The sequence below is a fragment of the Anabrus simplex genome, chromosome 9, assembly GCF_040414725.1.
Source record: "Anabrus simplex isolate iqAnaSimp1 chromosome 9, ASM4041472v1, whole genome shotgun sequence".
In the NCBI taxonomy this organism is placed as follows: Eukaryota; Metazoa; Arthropoda; class Insecta; order Orthoptera; family Tettigoniidae; genus Anabrus; species Anabrus simplex.
The window spans coordinates 66,781,017-66,799,547 of record NC_090273.1 but is presented as its reverse complement, the minus strand read 5'-3'; the positions used below and the strand labels follow the sequence as shown (position 1 = coordinate 66,799,547).

The following is an 18,531-nucleotide window of genomic DNA, read 5'->3' as shown; positions in this document are numbered from 1 at the left end:
GGTTAACTTGCCACACAATGCGATCCATCATTTTCGGAATGGTATCGTTTTCTCGCTATGTGCATTTGCAAGCTCTCTCGTTGACATTCAAAGACTATGTTGGATTATTATTTATAAGTTTCATTTTCCGTATTGATTGGATGCACTATAGAGACAAGAGACGTGTTCCACCTATCAATACTTTATTTATTATAAACGGATTTACATCAGTACCAGTTTCGGCCTTCCACGGCCATCATCAGCTGGTATATTACAATATTGTAGCCATTAGACATATGCCACAAAAATGTTATTATGATTAGATCAACCGGATGTCTAATGGGGTTAAAAATAAAATATATTGTAGTAATGTTTTGTCTATGTGGGGTTAAAGTAGTATCTATGATCAATGTGGCAGTGAAGGCTACAGTAAACTAAAACTTATTGAGTGTACATTAGACATATTGAGCACATTAAACATATTAAAATACAGAAATCACAGTATAAAACACTTGATAAGTTTAAACACACTAAAATATAAGGTATATGAATGTTAAAACACTTGTTAAAATTTGAGAGTTCGTGTTGTGTGGAGTTCCTTCTTCAAGCTTCCTTATAGTTCTTGCACTTCTATGTCTATGTTAATTTAGTTGCATAAAGTGATCTTCGAGAATATTCTATTGGCTGATATACATCATGTTAATTCGTGGTGAAAACCCTTGTTGTAAAATTTTTTCAAGTACTGTTGTGATTCAACCGTTCATATACTTGAGTAAGTTTTGTGACAGACTGCAAAGTCTTGAGTTTTAAAAATTTGGATTAAAGGAGCTGTTGGTAGCGACACCTCTCTCGTCTGTATTCGTGTTGTAGATATTGCTGTTGTTGTTTTTGTTGTTGTTGTGGAGGTCGTGTAGCGTTGTGTTTAGAAGCTTGGTGTGTACTATGTTTAATGTGCTCAGTATGTCTAATGTACACTCAAAAAGTTTTTTTTTTTTTAGGACAATGAAAGAATTGGGATTGATGAGGGGAGAGCTTACCTTTTTCAAGATGGCAGTGTATCTAGATGTGTAGATGGTCCTTGTCCTTTGGCCTTCTCTCCACTTTCTGTAGCTTCCTCTTCACATACTGACCTGTTATTTCATGTTCCTATCTCTCTCTATGACTTGGTTAGGGTCACATTCAATAGAAACTTTGGACCTCTTAAAATGCCACTGGTCCTAGATGATGTACTATTTGTCACAAAAGTAAGTTCAAAGGCTTCCACTATTGCCTTCTAAATTGTTCTATCTTTTTGCAATGATCCCACAGTTCGCCTGACTATATCAGACTACCTATAAAATGGACATCCTCTTCTCCATTGTTCATCTCTCGAAAATCACCTCTTTATCCATTTCTGGGGATTGGCTCTAGCTACATGTGCAATACAGCTCTACTTCTTGGACCATACTTGCTTTTGTACATCCTTTTACTTTTTCATGACAGATTTATCATTAACCTTTTTTTATTCTGACTCTTTTGTTGCAGTTGCCCATGAAGAATTTATATCAGGTCTGTCTCATCATCATCATCATTGTTGAGCATCTCCAGTTGCCCGGGTGTGGTGTACAAGCCCCCTCCATCTTTGTCTGCCTATGAACCACTGTTCTCTCATAATTTTCTCCCAATCTTGTCCTCTCTCCTCGACATCTTTCTTCACCAGATCAGTCGATTTTCCTCTGGATCTGCCTGTTGGTCTTTTTCTTTTTACTTCTCTTTCATATTCTCTTCTTGCAGTCCTGCTTGCACTCATCCTTACATGGCCAAACCACATCAGTCTTGCTTTCTGGATCCTCTGTAGTAGGGAGTCTCCTATTCTCACCTCCTCTCGGATTTTTTCATTCCTGAATTTCTCCTTCCTGGTCTTCTGTGTCATGGTGCGTAGGAACTTCATATCTGCAGCTTGGAGTTTTGAGTTGACTTGTCTCATTAACGTGGGTGTATAATATGATTTATATAATGTCATTTTAGCTTTCAGTGGTACTTGACTATCCACCTCATATTTTGCAAGGTTGTCTTTTGATACTATACTACCCAAGTACTTAAACGTTGGAACACTGTCCAGTTTGGTGTTATTTATTCTGATTTGTGGTTTGTCATCTTCCGTCTGTAACTTCATCACCACCGTCTTAGCCTTGTTGATATTTAAATTATACAGTGAAACTCGGTTAAGAAGTTCCCGCATAAGAAGTATTCCCGCCTAAGAAGAGTGATATTCTTGGTCCCTTGATCAGTTGCATTAAGATATATGTATATTTTTCCTGTTTAAACTGTTCTGTTATAAATATATTTCCCGGTTAAACAGTTCAGATTTTAGAGCCCCTCGAGATAGAAAACGTCTGCTCAAAGCAGCCCATGGTTAGAACCCTCCAGTCTCCGCACAAGTTGCACCCTGTGTTAGACCGTTCGCGCGCTCTTGGTGTGTGTCTGGTGTCATGGAACATGTGTGGGCCTGCCAAGGCCATATGACGTCACGCTATGACAACACGGACAGCAGATGCTCACTCTCTTGCTCTCACCTTATGGAATCAAATCGAACCCATCAGTCGTAATTTCCACTCCACCGTTCGATCTAAAGGAATGGAATCGAACGGGATTCTACATGGGAAAGATAAAGCACGTAATGGATGGTTTGATAAAACTAATGCTGTAATTTGCGGGCCGCGACAGGGTGCAGTCATTAATCGAGGTGGCCTAAACATTAAAAACCTTAAAGTGTATTTGTCCACAACATTACTGTTAATCTACCACAAAATTGAATATTCTAACCTGTTTGATTTTTCATTCCCTTGCTTATTTCCTTCCAGGCATTCTCTCTTACGTTGTTGTTGCAATAATACTTACGGGTCTTGCCGTAGAGGAAATTACGTTTTTGAACTAAACTGATAAGATTTTCTGTGTCCATTATTAGTGAGGTGAATAAAAACAACTTCCCGACTCTATGCAGGAAACAGCCGACTTGCCAGCAGCCAGCTGATACACATGCCGCCACAGCCGGCCGAAAGATCCCGATCGTTTACGAAGTTGAACGAATGTTGATAGCCAACTGGGTGTTGGTGGGAGGCACACAGAGGCATTGCAATACCACGTGTTGGCATAAAATTGAGAGTTATTTTTAATTTTACCTTTATACAAGCTAAAAATTGTATTATCATGTCACTCGTAATTATTACATCGCATTATTAGAATGTAGCACAAGGATGAGGAGACATGAAATAAAAATATCTCGGGGAAAGAAACTGTTTACATTTAGTTGTGCTAGCGTTGGTACTGCGCCTTTATCACTCCCACGTAATACCCCAGATACTTTTTCATGCACTCATTTCTGCAACTTCGAACTTGTGTTTCTTTTCTTCATTACCTATAGCATGAAGAGGATTGAAGCAGGAAAATAAACTCAATACTGGCTTGGCCATGCGGTACTTATGAAACAGCCAGAAACTACGCCTGTTGCCGTGACAACCAGTAGGAATGCAGGGGCGATTTAGGCCTAGGTTCTAGGAATCTCTAAGAATAAGTTGCTAGATTTCCCATTTGCTGCCATTATCCTTGAAGCAGGTGTCAGGGGTGTGAGGAAGATAGAAAGCACATGCTAACAAACTGTAGTACACGTCTTGTCTTTGCGTCTTGTAAGCCTAAGCTACGGATTGCCAAGCATAGTGTAGCGTCGTAATTAGTATGAATAGGAGTCGGTGAAGTTGGTTATACTTGTAATATCAACGTACAAATGTTTTAAGTGAAAATGAGCGGAATTCAGAGGAAAGAGATCAAGCGAAAGGCACTAACAATAAAAGACAAAGTGGAGATTATAAGGAAAGTGGAGTCATCTACACTTTCCCGTGTTGCTTTGCAAAGGAAGTGGGGATGCCGCCGTCTACTGTGAACAGTATTATAGCGAAGAAAGAAGAGCTCTCTGCTTCTGCAGGGAATACTTCAGCAAATTGTAAGGAAGTTAAATCTGAAAAATAAGATGAAATAGAACAAGCTCTGCTAATATGGTTTAAACAGCAGCGAAGTTTAAACATACCTTTCAGTGGGACTATTGTGCAGGAGAAAGCCACATGCAAATTAAGGGTACCTTTTACCGCGTCGAACGGGTGGCTGGACCGCTTTAAAAATCGAGCCGGCATTGTTTACAAAACAATTTGTTGCGAAGCAGAGAGTGTAAGTGTGGAGGAAAGGGAAGCGTGGAAGGAAATGGTTCTGCCTGCTAAAATAAGCAAACCTTGCAACGTTTTTATATAACTTAATATGTTCCCTTCTTTTATCAAATATATTTATAATACGGTATGTTCAATTATTTTATTTTATCTCTAAAAATATTGTCATGATAATTGAATTTTTATATTGTGGCTTTCTGTTAGCAGCTCTTATATATCGGCCTATTTTGGTATTGTTCACAAACAAGGAAATCTGTTGTCTGTGTGTTTCACACGTATTTCAAAGTACAGAATAAGTTTTTGGGCATTACCCCTTTTGAGAAGTTTCCTGCTTAAGAAGTTTTTTTTCTGCAGTCCCTTGAAAAACTTCTTAACAGAGTTTCACTGTATCTCTTAAACTCTTGACTCCATTTCTGCAGCTTTTCCTCCACATCATTTTCGGTTTCACTCCAGATCACCATGTCGTCTGCAAAGATGAAAGCTTTTAGTGCCTTTGTTATGGCATCCATCACAGTGATAAATAGGAGAGGTGACAAAGTACTGCCTTGCTGTACTCCTGTCTTTGTTTCAAACCATTTGGAAAGCACGCAACCCACTTGAACACAACGTCTGGTTTTTTTTCATACAGCATCTTCACTTTTGCAATAAGACTGTCACGAATTCCCAGCTCTTAGGCATTCCCAGATACGCTCCATTGATACGCTATCATAAGCCTTTTCGATGTCTAGGAATAGTAGAAAAAGTGGTTTCCCTTTCTCCCAGTGTTTTTCCATTAACATTCTGACAGCAAAGATAAGCTCTGAAGTTGTTCTTCTAGGCCTAAATGCATATTGTTTCTCTTCCAATAAAGGTTCTACAGTTCCTCTTAATCTACTCTCTATGATTTTGTCTGTCTGTCGAAAATTTAATTTTCAGCTGGAGCATACGCCTGTATTATTGTCAGAGTTTTACAACCAGTTTTAATCTTCAAATGTAGAACCTTTATTGGAAGAGGAACAATATGCATTTAGGCCTGGAAGAACAACTTCAGACCTTATCTTTGCTGTCAGGATGTTAATGGAAAAACACTGGGAGAAAGGGAAACCATTTTTTCTTCATTCTTTATGTTGCTCCTTCAATTTCTAAGTCATTTTCTCTGACATTTAATTATTTAGCTGAAGGTACAAGTTAAGCTGCTCACAAATTGAGGAAGAAAAAACCATGATGAAAATACAATGAGTAATATACAAAATGGAATAAAAATTAAAAAGTGGCAGAAAAAAAAGCACAATATAGAAATGGAGAGAGAGAGAGAGATATATACAATACAGAAAGAAAAAAAAAGGAAGTGAAATATAAATAATCTTAAATTAGCTGATGAAAAACTTGAACTAAACTAGGATGTCTAGTTGTTGCAGTCATTTAATAAACTGGATTTCTTCCCGACAGTCACAGCTTGGAGAAGGTCATAGGCCTTAAAAGTGCATTGCAGAGCCACTTCGTTTGTTAAGCGAGACTCTTACATTCTGTGAAAGATGAAATCTGGGCAGAGGCTGTGTAAGGTCAAAGATTGATCGATCCCCATTCATCTGGGGCCTCTGAAGTCCATTCTTCATTCCAGATGTATATTGATGAGAAATCCAACTCCATGCAGATCTTTCAACTAGCCAAAATGGGAGAAGAGAGTATCATCTCTCCAGAATAGATCTCCAACAGATCTCACTTCAGAGAGTCCAAGTATATCCCATTTTATGTTGTTGAAGTCATTTTCTAATTCTACCACTCTCCCAGATTTAACACTGAGAGTTGCTGCTTTTATAAATAATAATGTCATATGGCCTCCGAAGAGGCCTGGTGTGCAGGTCTTTCGAGTTGACGTCGTATAGGCGACCTGCGCGTCTTTGAGGATGGGGCCCAACCTATGATGAATTCTAATGATGAAGACGATACACACACCCAGCCCCCAAGCCATAGGAATTAACCAATGAAGGTTAAAATCCCTGACCCGGCCAGGAATCGAACCCGGGACCCTCTGGACCAAAGGCCAGCACGCTAACCGTTTAGCCATGGAGCCAGACGCTGCTCTTATGATGTGTGTGTAACAGAAGTCGCATGTCCCACAATGTTACAGATGTTGCTGAGGTCCCCGGGAATTATACTGCTTTCCAGGGCAGGGTATTGAGGGGATTCAAGGTTATCTTTTCTCACTTTGTCCATGATGAAGGGTTCAACCATTTTCTGTCATGGTTAATCACTCCATGGGATAGCAGCACAGTCGCCTTTCCAGCCCGTCACTTTGTTTGCAAAGAGGTTTCAAGACTTCAATGGGCTCAACACTGACTCCAATTCTATCTCCCCATTACTTCCAACTTGAGCTGATAAATCTGCGGTGCAACCTGGCTCAGGGACATAATTCTGCAACTTGAAATGTGTCTTTAACCTGCAGAACTCTGTATTGCTAATTCTTGTACCAAACATAGAACAGCCGGACTGAGTGGCTCAGATGGTTAAGGGACTGGCTTTCTGAGCCCAAGTTGGCAGGTTCGATCCTGGCTCAGTCCGGTGGTATTTGAATGTGCTCAAATACATCAGCCCCATGTCGGTAGATTTACTGGTGCGCAAAAGAACTCCTATGGGACAAAAATTCCGGCACTGGGCATCTTCGAAAACCATAAAAGCAGTACATAAAAACAATAACAATCTCAAAAGACAACATTGTTCAGCAGGACACAGAAAGCATTAAACTTCTACAGTCAAGTCAGAAATCTTCTCTGGGACTGCAAAATACCACAAAAGGCAAAAATAATCATGTACCACACTTACTTTGTACCAATCCTCATGCACAGTTTAGAGAAATGTACCCTACTAAACAAAGACTTCAGAAGAATCCAAGCAACTGAAATGAGATTCATTAGAACCATGAACCAAACTACCAGAAAGGACAAGATCAGAAATGAAGTGAATAGGAAAGTAGCTGGTATCGAGGTTCCTATTACCAGGGTCATAAAGAAATGCAGACTTCATTGGTATGGGCTCATAATGAGAATGAACAGGGAAAGACCTGCCAGAAAATATTTTGACCTTATAGGAAGAAGACCACAGGGAAGACCAAGAAAATGCTGGATAAAGACTGTAAGATCAGATGTGGAGGAGAGAGGACACAAATGGGAGGATGTACTGAAACCAAAGATGTATGAAGACAGAAGGAGATGTATGGGACAGAAGGAGATGGCAAGCGCTTGTACACCACGCCCAGAAAAGTGGAGTTGGGAAATGATGATGATGATTATTATTATTATTATTATTATTATTATTATTATTATTATTATTATTATTATTATTATTATTATAAAATATAGAACACATTATACAGTCCAAACTAAGACACGTTCCATCTCAAGCTGCAGTGTTCTTTGATTTGCTGAAAAAGTGAATACATTTGCCAGAATGCAAATTATAGTTATTATAAAATACATAATTAATTTTCTCATCATATTGATTTGATGGTTTGACTATATATATATTCTCAAGTTATTAGTCAATACGGACCATGAGCATGATTACTTGTAACAATTCTGCGATGTTCGGTGGAAGCACGTGAGAGAGATGGATGTTTGCTGCCAGTCGCTGGAGACGCGGGACGGGAAGGGGTTGTAAGCGGAAGGTGAGTCCGTACTGAAATCAAACTGATGAAGGAAAATCTGCATTCACAGCCTTCATAATCAAACATATTATGTGAACACGTGCATTTTTCAAGTGCATTTATGTTGTGATTTTAATCTTATTTGTGTGTTTGTGCTGATGACTCCAAGAGCTGAAATATATTCACATTTATTCCATTAATAATCTTTTTAGATTGTAGTATGTGTATTGATTTGGTGGTTTTATTATATATATTTTCTCATCGCAGAATTGAGCGAGCATGCAAGTCATGGTCTCCACTGGTCTACTCTCTTACCATAGCAGGATATAAAATACAGAGTGACCTAGTGGTTGATAGTAACATTAATTATAAAAAAATACTTGGATTTACTTTTTCTTTTTCAGGCATGCCTTCTCAGTGATGAGTACTGCCTTCAGCAACAGAGTTGGGAGCTACCCAACCTCTCAGCTACAGTCCCTGCTCTTGTACGATACAGAGCAGCAACTGCTTCGAGACTGTCAGCACTATGGCATTAGCACTGATGAGAAAGGGATCCGCTTCTTGAAAGGAACTTTTAATAACAAGTCTCCGTTGGTATGTTGTTAACTTCATATTTTCATGGCTTTTAACCTTTATATCAGGAGTCTGCAACATATGGCATTGTGCTTTGGCACACCAACCATAAAAAAAAAAAAAAAAAAAACTACTACTACTACTACTACTACTACTACTACTACTACTACTACTACATTTAAATTTAAAATGAAAAAGCCATCAAGTGTTTGCCACAGCACTAAATGTACGACTTTCAAGTTGCTCGAAGGAAACAAAATGGTCAGTAGAAAGAGTCAATATATCAACCAAAAGGGAGAGGAAAGAATACACTATCCCTGTGTAAAAGGAAGTTTACTTTACTGTAGTTCACAGTCCCTATGACAGGTGGTATATTGTATTCCAAGTTAAGAAAATAGAGTTGCCATATTGAACGGCTCTGCTCACCACCACTATGGGTAAACAGCGGCACATACATTTTTGAAGTTCAGTATTTGAGTTCAAGGTAAAAAAGCGGAAGAAACTAAGGTACAAATTGCAAATTACAGAGGCTATTTTTGGTTTGTACAGAATCAGAAGTAAACTGTGGCACAAAAAACCCCAGCATTGAAGGGTAAGGCAAATTGGGGGAGAAAAAAGAAAATAATAATTTTTATGGGTTTGAAGGGTGAGGGATGCATTTCATTGCATTTAATAAATTTCTCCAGGAAATGTGGGGTGCTACTATGCTGTTGTATTGCTCACAAGAACAATAGTAAAACTTAAATGTGGTTGTGAAAAAAAAAAAAAAAAAAAAAAAGTGGTAAAATTATAATGCTTGTAAGAATGAACAGCTAAATAACAAAATCAAGCACAAATAAAACGTACAGCAATTTTTTTTATCAGTACATTTATTCCATGACTTATCACTGCACACCACAACACCAAAATCTTCAGTAACAACCTGTACAGTACAAAAATAATGAAACACACACAAATACTATGCAATATACAACCAACTCTCACTCAACACAAGACAAGTACGCACCGATTTAAAGCCTAAAAACACACACACAATAAATAAATACTGTAGATGACTTCACTACATAAGTGAGCTGCCAGCGGTTCACAGAGTGAGGGACTATGAACATTAAAACAAGAATAATAGTTAACACCACCTTTCCAATACTTATCTTTCCTATATTTAGGAAATAAACATTACAACAGGCGTTGTAAGATGGGACATGTTTCGCTTAACAGTCGTAAGCATCATCAGCCAAAAATAAATCTTAGCCTAAAGTTAGGTCAGGGCCCTGAACCTAGTGTCCTTAACATACATGGCACCCTAAGAATCAACATTTATATTTATAAAATGAAAATAGGCTTAAAACTAGTGTGAAAAAACATGGAATGTTACAACATGGCTAAGAGAAAAAACACAATCGAGTTGAGACAGAGGATAAGAACAGAAAGTAGGCTACAATACAGAGCTGGTAGTGAAATAATTAAAATCATTACGATATCATTGTTACCAGTCAGTCAATCAGAATGTTCAAACATAAAAACAAGAGTGAAAATATATAAGAGTGTTCATCATGGCTGAGTTAGAAAAAACACGTAATCGTGTTGCCAGAGGTTAAAAACATAAGGTACAACATAGAGCTCGCAGTATAATATCAAACTCATGGCTGCCAGTCAGTTAATAAGAATGTTCATATGTAACAAAACATGATGGTTATATTCTTTTAAGCGAAGAAATAATTAAATCCCACTCTTGTATAGATACGTGAGAACGGGCGAGAGAAATCATATGTTGTAGCAGACATGGAGTAGTAACACTTCAAACGGATTGATCACGCCTGAAGCTGCTTCATTTTTGCTGGGAGTTCAAGACCAAAATGGAAAAAATAAGATGCCAAGTGTGTGCACTGAAATCTGAAAATGGAAAAAGGAAAAAGATGTACTGGGGCCTTGAAAATAGGGTGTTCAGAATGGGAGACTAAGATCGCTTACCTCTTATGTTGGATGAGCGTTGAGTGGAGACATTAGCCGTTCAAGGGGGTCTGTTAAATTTATGCCCGTTGCTGCGTGTGTTGTATCTGTGTGCTTGCCTAGGCAAAGAGTAAGTTGGGACGGGAGGGGTAGGCGCAACAATGAGAGTGCTGGAAGCTGGCGGCGGAGCTGTATTATGGGGAGGGGGTAAGGTGGAATCTGTTATGACGACTGGAGGGGGATTTAAAGGTTTATAATTGAAGATTTTTGTGAAATTGTTATGATTTATATTAAGATTAGTGAGTAAATTGGGGACGTGTTCAATTAATGGGCTGTTGTTCTCAGGGACATCATTCAAATTATTATTATTATTAAAATGTTGATCCAAGAAAATGTATGTATTTTCCAATTCAGTCATTAAGTTGCTTTTATTTACATATTTTATAATGTGGAGGTCCTGATCAATTGTAGAATAATTGTGGCCGGAATCCCTCATCGGTTGCTCATGGCAGAGTACTTTTTATGCTTTAAGGCATTATAATGTTCCAAGTATCTAGTTCTAAAACTGCGGCCAGTTTGTCCGATATAAGATAATTCACACTGGGGGCATTTGAGTCTGTAAATACCAGAGTTTGAAAATTTGTCTTGAGATGTATTTACCAAGTTGGAATTAAAGAATATATTCCGATTAGTGTTACGAGTTCGGTAGGCAATTCTGATGTTGTGCTTCTTGAATGGGTTAGTAATGCTGTGTATGGTGGGGTTAGTGAAGGTGAAAGTGGCAGTGTTTATTCTTTTGGGCTTATCTGGAATTAAATTTGTAGTATTTTTTGATTTTATTTTACCAATAATCTTATCGATCAGTTTAGGTTTATAGCCGTTAAGTTTTGCAAGTTCTTTTATATATTCAAACTCTTTTTTTCGGTTAGAAGGGGATAGTGGAATATTTAATGCTCGATGAACTAAACTGTAAAAAGTTGCTTGTTTATGAAATTGAGGGTGTAACGACTCATTCTTTATTTTACAATGGCGAAAAATGAAAGTATCCTCCTATTCAATACATCATATATTCCGTCATTAGACGGAGTAAACAAGTTCAGACATGTTTCGGCTCGTTTGAGCCATCTTCAGTGAAAAAATTAGGGGGGTTGGAATAATTTACATAATATGAGTTGAAAAAATGCTAAAAAACATAATGAAAGCGCAAATGAAAAAAACAAACAAAAGAGAGCCTAGACGGAAACAAAATAGTACAAATATACAATATTTACATCAATATGCAGAGCAAAAAACAACTTAATGCGACAAAATTCAGTGAAACAGGTGTTAATTTGAAATAATAATTGATACTAAAAACTGCGTTAACCTAAGAAACAAGGGAATGAGAAAACAAATGATGCAGATGGAAATGAATAATAGTAGCACATGGTGAGGTTGTGGACCTCATAGTTTACAAATTATTAGTTTATAAAAACGACAAAACAGTTTGAAATCGCTGTCAAAATCCTAGTGGAAACCCATCACATAAAATTGGTCAGGAGGAGAGCGGGAGCAAACATTTTGAGAGAAACCAAGCCTGAATTAACCTGCAGGCGAAAAGCCTGTGATAAGGAGAAAAAAACACCTTAAATTTAAGGATTCAGAAATAGTAGCATTCTTTATTGTCAAAGGAGCAGCGGAGGGCTTTCTGTAAATTTGGAAAATAAAATTATCACTGGCTCTGGTCAAGGTTAAGTCCTGGAAGTTTAAAGACCTGTGGACTTAGTCTTCCTTAGTGAATCTGATATTATGGTCAAGGTCATTAAGGGTCTTTAAAATGTTATCACTATCATTGCGATGTGTGTCATCGATGTATCTTAGCCAAAGCTGTAGACCATTGATATTATTGATTATCTTGTTAGTCTCGAGGTGATCCATAAAAATGTTAGCAAGGATTCCAGATATTGGGTCACCCATCGCTAGTCCCTCCTTTGAACATTAGAACAAGAATAATAGTTAACACCACCTTTCCAGTACTTATCTTTCCTATATTTAGGAAATAAACATTACAACAGGCGTTGTAAGATGGGACATGTTTCGCTTAACAGTCGTAAGCATCATCAGCCAAAAATAAATCTTAGCCTAAAGTTAGGTCAGGGCCCTGAACCTGAACTAGACGATACTTGTATCAGAGCAACACAGAAGAAGGAAAATGAAGGCAGGCAACGAAACTATGGCTGTTGCTGCCATTGTGCTTCCTCCCTACGAATATATTTATGAAAAAGAAAATGTTATGTAGTTATTTTAATAGCTCACAGGCAAAAATGCCTCATCCTTTTTATATGTCTTTCATAATATATTAGAAAGTACAGTACAATGTCCCTTAACCATGAGGAATTATGGGTGTCTCAGAGGGGGTGTGTACACTCCTTGTAGATCCATAAGAGCAGTACTGTTTTCTTAATGTGGAATGAGATATATAATATAATGCAGAGGCAGACATTATATGTAAGTATGGCATTCCACACCTGCCAACGTTTGGGACATGGTATACCCAGTACGGCATTCCGCGCTGTCGGTTCAAGTACCAGTAATTATCAGAATAGGTATGATCTAGAGAAATGGCAAGATAAAGTTATCTATTTCCCAGCTTCTCCCAAATAATATTCAGATAGACTGTTCCGCTTGGTGAGGTAACTGCCCTACATTACACGTCATGAAGACATCCGCCCAGGGTCCACTTTGGGACAAACAGTAAATTTAAGTATTGGGACTTGTAATCTTTGTACTACAATAAAAATGTGAGTCATGGAAACCAGAATTTACTATTCCTTCTCTCTTTGTTGCAAAGGATTCTTCTGTAATATTTATCGATACGGCCAGTATAAACAGAGATATTTGAGACTTAATTTTTTACCTTCCCCAAAACTACGGTTTCATCCACTTTGAATAGAATTATTCATAGCCTAGTGACTTCATCTCCGACGTTAAATACAGATTTTGATTAGATTTTCTTAAGCCATTTTCTCATGATGCATGTACATAGATGTAGATGGACAGACGTGACAGAAATAAAAAAAAACTATTCTTCTTATTCTGGATTATGAATGACACTCGAGTACCAAAAAACCAAACCAAACCCCATGGCCCAACAGCCCCGAAGGACCTTGGCCTTCCAAGCAACCGCTGCTCAGCCCAAATGCCTGCAGATTACGAGGTGTCGTGTGGTCAGCACGACGAATCCTCACGACCGTTATTCTTGGCTCTCTAGACCGGGGCCACCATCTCACCGTCAGATAGCTCCTCAATTGTAATCACATAGGCTGAGTTGACCTCGAACCAGCCCTGAGGTCCAGGTAAAAATTGCTGACCTGTCCAGGAATTGAACCCGGGGTCTCTGGGTAAGAGGCAGGCATGGTACCTCTACACCGCAGGACCGGCCGACACTCGAGTACCAATCTTTTAAAATTCTGACCAAAGTACAGAGTAGTTTCATCCCACAACATGATGTCGTCAGCAAAGACTAATGTATTTGTTGCCTAATCCTCCTTTCTTTAGTGTGTGTTACCTCATTCATCACAGTGATAGAGTAGTGGGGATAAACAACTACCCTGTTGAACTTCCACTTTTGGTTGCAAATAAGAGTTCTGGAAATCTTAATTCTAGGCTCCTTCTGTCCTATGAAGCAGTGTTGTTGTTGTTTTTTTGTTTTTTTTTACGTAGCACCGACACAGATAGGTGTTATGGGACAGGAAAGGCCTAGGAGTGGGGAGGAAGCGGCCGTGGCCTTAATGAAGGTACAGCCCCAACATTTACCTGGTGTGAAAATGGGAAACCATAGAAAACCATTTTCAGGGCTGCCGACAGTGGGGTTCGAACCCACTATCTCCCGGATGCAAGCTTACAGCTGCGCGACCCAAACCGCACGGCCAACTCGCCCGGTAAACAGTGTTTCAAAATATGGTTAATTCTTCAGTTCTCCTCTTTTTATTTACAGTAAAAGTCTGCTGTAATGAGTATGGCATATAGTGAGAACCCTTTTGTAATACAGATTTTAGTGCCCCTCAACAATTTCTGTATTGGTCTGTATAATAAATATCCTTCGGTTACAGTACGGACCATTTCACTGATTCATCCATTATTACAAACAAATTAGGCCACATTATATTTTTCATTATTGATATGTATACACTCCAGCATTTATATTTAATATGATCAGTCATCTTCTGCATCGATTTCTCACTATGTGCAAGAGCATGCTCTGACTAGCATTCAAAGGTGCTGTGGACATCGATTAATATTATCTGTCAACTCGTGACTCTGACTGCTGTAAACAAACATTGACATTCAAAATGTAAGGGGAGAACATGTTTCCACATTAAGGCGACACTCCGGAGATAAAAAGATATTTTACCTAATGCATGAATTTTCACAAAACTTTGTGCGAATGTCACCTATATAAAAGTAGAGATATCACGAACATTTCTTTCATGTACAATTAATAGTTTTTCCAAAATAAATTTGTTTTAGAAATTTTTAATTCAATTTTTTCATGAAATTTAATTAACCTGTTAATGTAAATTTGTAATTAGGTAGACAATACTTATTTTAAAAGCATTACATATCAATTTTTCTGTACATAATTTATATAAGGAGATATATTGCACTAAAGTTTGTGTAATTTTTACGTTCTAAAATGTTAGACTTAAAAAATCCCTACTACTTGAAAAAATTCTGCAATCAAAAATTCCATAAGCAGGTTTCTTAATATAGCTGTGATACATATACCATACAAATTTTGTTACATTTGGTAGAATATTATGGGAGAAAAATGGGATTTAAATGTAAAATTACAATTGGCAAACAGAGCATTAATACAGTGCAAATTGTTTTAATTCAGCGGAATAACTTTGTGACAAGAAAAAAGAAACTCAATCCTTTCAATTTCAGTCATTAAAAAAATTTCACCAAAATGACCAAAATATCAATTTTTATCTCCGAAGTGTCGCCTTAAACAGATAAATAATTTGGCCAACAGTAGTTATTAACTCTTTAGAAATAAATGCTGAAGTAAACGATTGCTTAATTTTAATACTAGGTACAGAAATTAAATAAGATAACATAGTACCTGTCTCCCATAATCTCAGAAACTACAGATCCAGAAGAAGGTTGTGTATTACAATATTTTGTTATTTTTGATAACTGCAGTTTACAAAAGTTTCCCAAACTTCTTGTCCCCGGGGCCCCCTGAGCATATCACACGCATGTCCAAGGATCATACCACTCCATTCAATAATAAAAAGTTAAAGAAGCAGAATTTTATGATTCATGTTTGATTTTATTTGTATAATTTAGAACTAATATTTACTTTCTTTGAAAGTTTAATTTAACTTCATGTACATAAAGATGCTTTATAGTTGCACAGAAATGATAGAACAGTGTGACACTTGGCTAATAATTGCAACAGTCTGGATCTGGAAACTTACTTGAAAAAAAAAAATTCTCTTGTTGTGGTTGTTGGACCAAAGGAACGGATGGTGCTGTTTTCCAGAGGCCAAGCGTTTTTACAAGCGTAGTCACTCGAACTGTAGATCAGCCTCTACATTAGCTCTGTTTCTGTACTTTGCTTTCATTTGTGTGAGAGCACAAAAGGTACACTCATACAGATGTGTTGTTACGAAAGGCATTAAACGCAGTATTTCCTTTCTAGAAATTGTAGCGTAGGTATAGGTGATGTCGTATACACATAAGTCGATCAGAGATGTGGAGTTGTGATATATTCATGCAACTTCCTGGAGCTTAACATGCCACTCTATCTCATTCTCCACCCTTAAGTCCGGCTCCATGGCTAAATGGTTAGCGTGCTGGCCTTTGGCCACAGGGGTCCTGGGTTCGATTCCCGGCAGAGTCAGGAATTTTAACCATAATTGGTTAATTTCGCTGGCACGGGGGCTGAGTGTATGTGTCGTCTTCATCATCATTTCATCCTCATCATGACGTGCAGGTCGCCTACGGCAGTAAAATCAAAAGGCCTGCACCTGGCGAGCCAAACATGTCCTCGGACACTTCCAGCACTAAAAGCCATACGGCATTTCATTTCATTTCCACCCTTATCATATTTCAATTTATGATCTTTCTCAAGGGAGGGCAATTCATGTTCAGTTTCAAAGAAGGGATTTCTCATCCATCAGATTTTCTCACCCAGAGGCAGAAAATATGGTCTTAATGCGGATACCAGCAATTCCATGTATCTCACAATAACATCACTTACACTGCATTGTATTATCTGCGCTCTTTTTAGCGATAGATTTACACCATAGCGCTGAATCGGTCGACTTCAGTTATCTTCGAGATTCGTATTGGCAACTTTTGAAACACAAACAAAGAATCGCTTATCATTGCTGTGTGACATCTGGCGTACACTTTAAGTACTCATACTGTTGTTGTTTACACAGCAAAGCCAAACTATAGAATTCATGCTAGGAACACGTTTCGCATCGGGAAATGTTATATAGTATTATATATTGTGTGTGTGACAAGTTGTTGGCGTAAGATAATAAAGGTTTAGAAAATTCATATCGATCGATCATGTTATCGATTCAATTCAGATTTCATTTCCATTCAGTTGGCAGTACTACCGGAACCGGCAGTGCTGCCTTCTTACTCCTCAACCAAGTACAAAAATCTATCACTAAAAAGTGCGCGTACAGTAGTATATCTTCTTTTCCCACTGCAAACTTGTACTATCTATCAGCCACATATTCTGTGAAGACCTAGTTACTAAATTTCATATAATGGTCTATGAATTCTGTGTGTACAACAAAATTTTGCTTACATTACTATTGGTGACCCCTTGGATTATCGTCGCAGCCTCCCACAGTTTGGGAATGACTGTCCCATACCATAATTCAAAAACATGCAGTAAAAGCATAAATAAAGAAGTGTCCGGAAAACATCATTAACCAAAATTTAATGCTTCTAAGGGATTGAGATTGAACAGAGCTGAAATTGAATAAGAATGTGATACTTCTCAAGATACGGCAGCGTGCATCATTGATTTCAGAGGTTAGGTTATATATTCTCGCATCTCGTTAAATTTCAGAAAGGCTGTTCTCATGTAAATTTATGGCGAAAAGGTTATCTTTACTCTACATGGGGCTTGAGATATGTATTCATAATACAGTATATGCATGGTAAAGTTTGATTAGGTGATGCTGTTTGAAGCAAGAAAATAGATATGTTTGCCACAGAAGCCTCTGGAGTGATGTTTTTACCATTTTTAAGAATAAAACTGAAAATGCGTGTTCACAGAGTATCAGAATTAGAAAATATTGCAACTAACCAGTAAGCTGCTGCCTGGAAAACATTCATGAAAGGTTTTGAACAAATAGATTGTTATTTCATACAAATTTAATGTGTATGTTTTTTTTCTTTTCTTTTGACTCTTAGGAATATGAGAATCGGCTATAGAGAGTACATTTATCACTGTTATGGATTCTCATTATGTATTTGAAATATGCAAATAAAGTTTCCCCCTCAATACTTTATAGTTTAAAAACGATACACATAGTATTGAAAATACTGTGTAGTTTTGCTTTATAAGTTATTGTTATGGTATGTTATAATATTATGACCTCTCTTTTCTACCAGATTTCGCCTCGACATGCTGAAATTACAGACGATGAACTGAGGCATCATGAACTTGCAGACCTTCTTCTTGGATTAGAGCCTGTAGAGTTTAAGCATAACCTACAGGAAGATAAAAAGTGTACAAAAAGGTAGCAGAACCTGAAGGACTTCAGAGTGCATATGAGACAGGGTATATACATTTATAATACTTGAATGTACAATGGGAGAAGTGCAAAAGAAGAGCAGTGATATGAGACTATGGCTGTTTGTAAAAAAGAGTGTCTTTTTTAAAATTAATTTGTTGTCCAATAATAAATTATTTTAAATATTTATCAATTTTTTGTGTATCTATTAAGGTGTATGGAACTTGTTAATGCTGTGAAGTTCAATTGGTTTTCTGCAATAGCACATCATATATTAGAATCTAAGCATAGCTTTGCATCTATTAACCAAGATTTAAGCATTTTAAAAGTTGAGAAGGAAGGTCCAATGCTCACCATCTTAGAAAATCTTTACTTTCATATTGATCAATACTTTAATCCTAATTTCAATATTAACAAGATTAATGAGAAATTCAGTATTCTTTTTGATATTATCATTCCT

General features: G+C 37.5%; 1 protein-coding gene across 4 annotated transcripts in view; it reads left to right on the top strand.

Annotated features, from left to right (window-relative positions):
• Positions 1–18,260, top strand: part of LOC136880989 (SAC3 domain-containing protein 1) — a 63,225-nt gene extending 44,965 nt beyond the window's left edge. For all 4 annotated transcript variants that reach the window (XM_067153564.2, XM_067153563.2, XM_067153562.2 and 1 more), the window contains 2 exons: positions 8,202–8,391; positions 17,950–18,260. In XM_067153564.2, the coding sequence (XP_067009665.2) occupies positions 8,202–8,391; positions 17,950–18,081 (322 nt within the window). In that variant the 3' untranslated portion in view covers positions 18,082–18,260. The remainder of the gene's footprint in view (positions 1–8,201; positions 8,392–17,949) is intronic.
• The last annotated feature ends 271 nt before the right edge of the window (positions 18,261–18,531 follow it).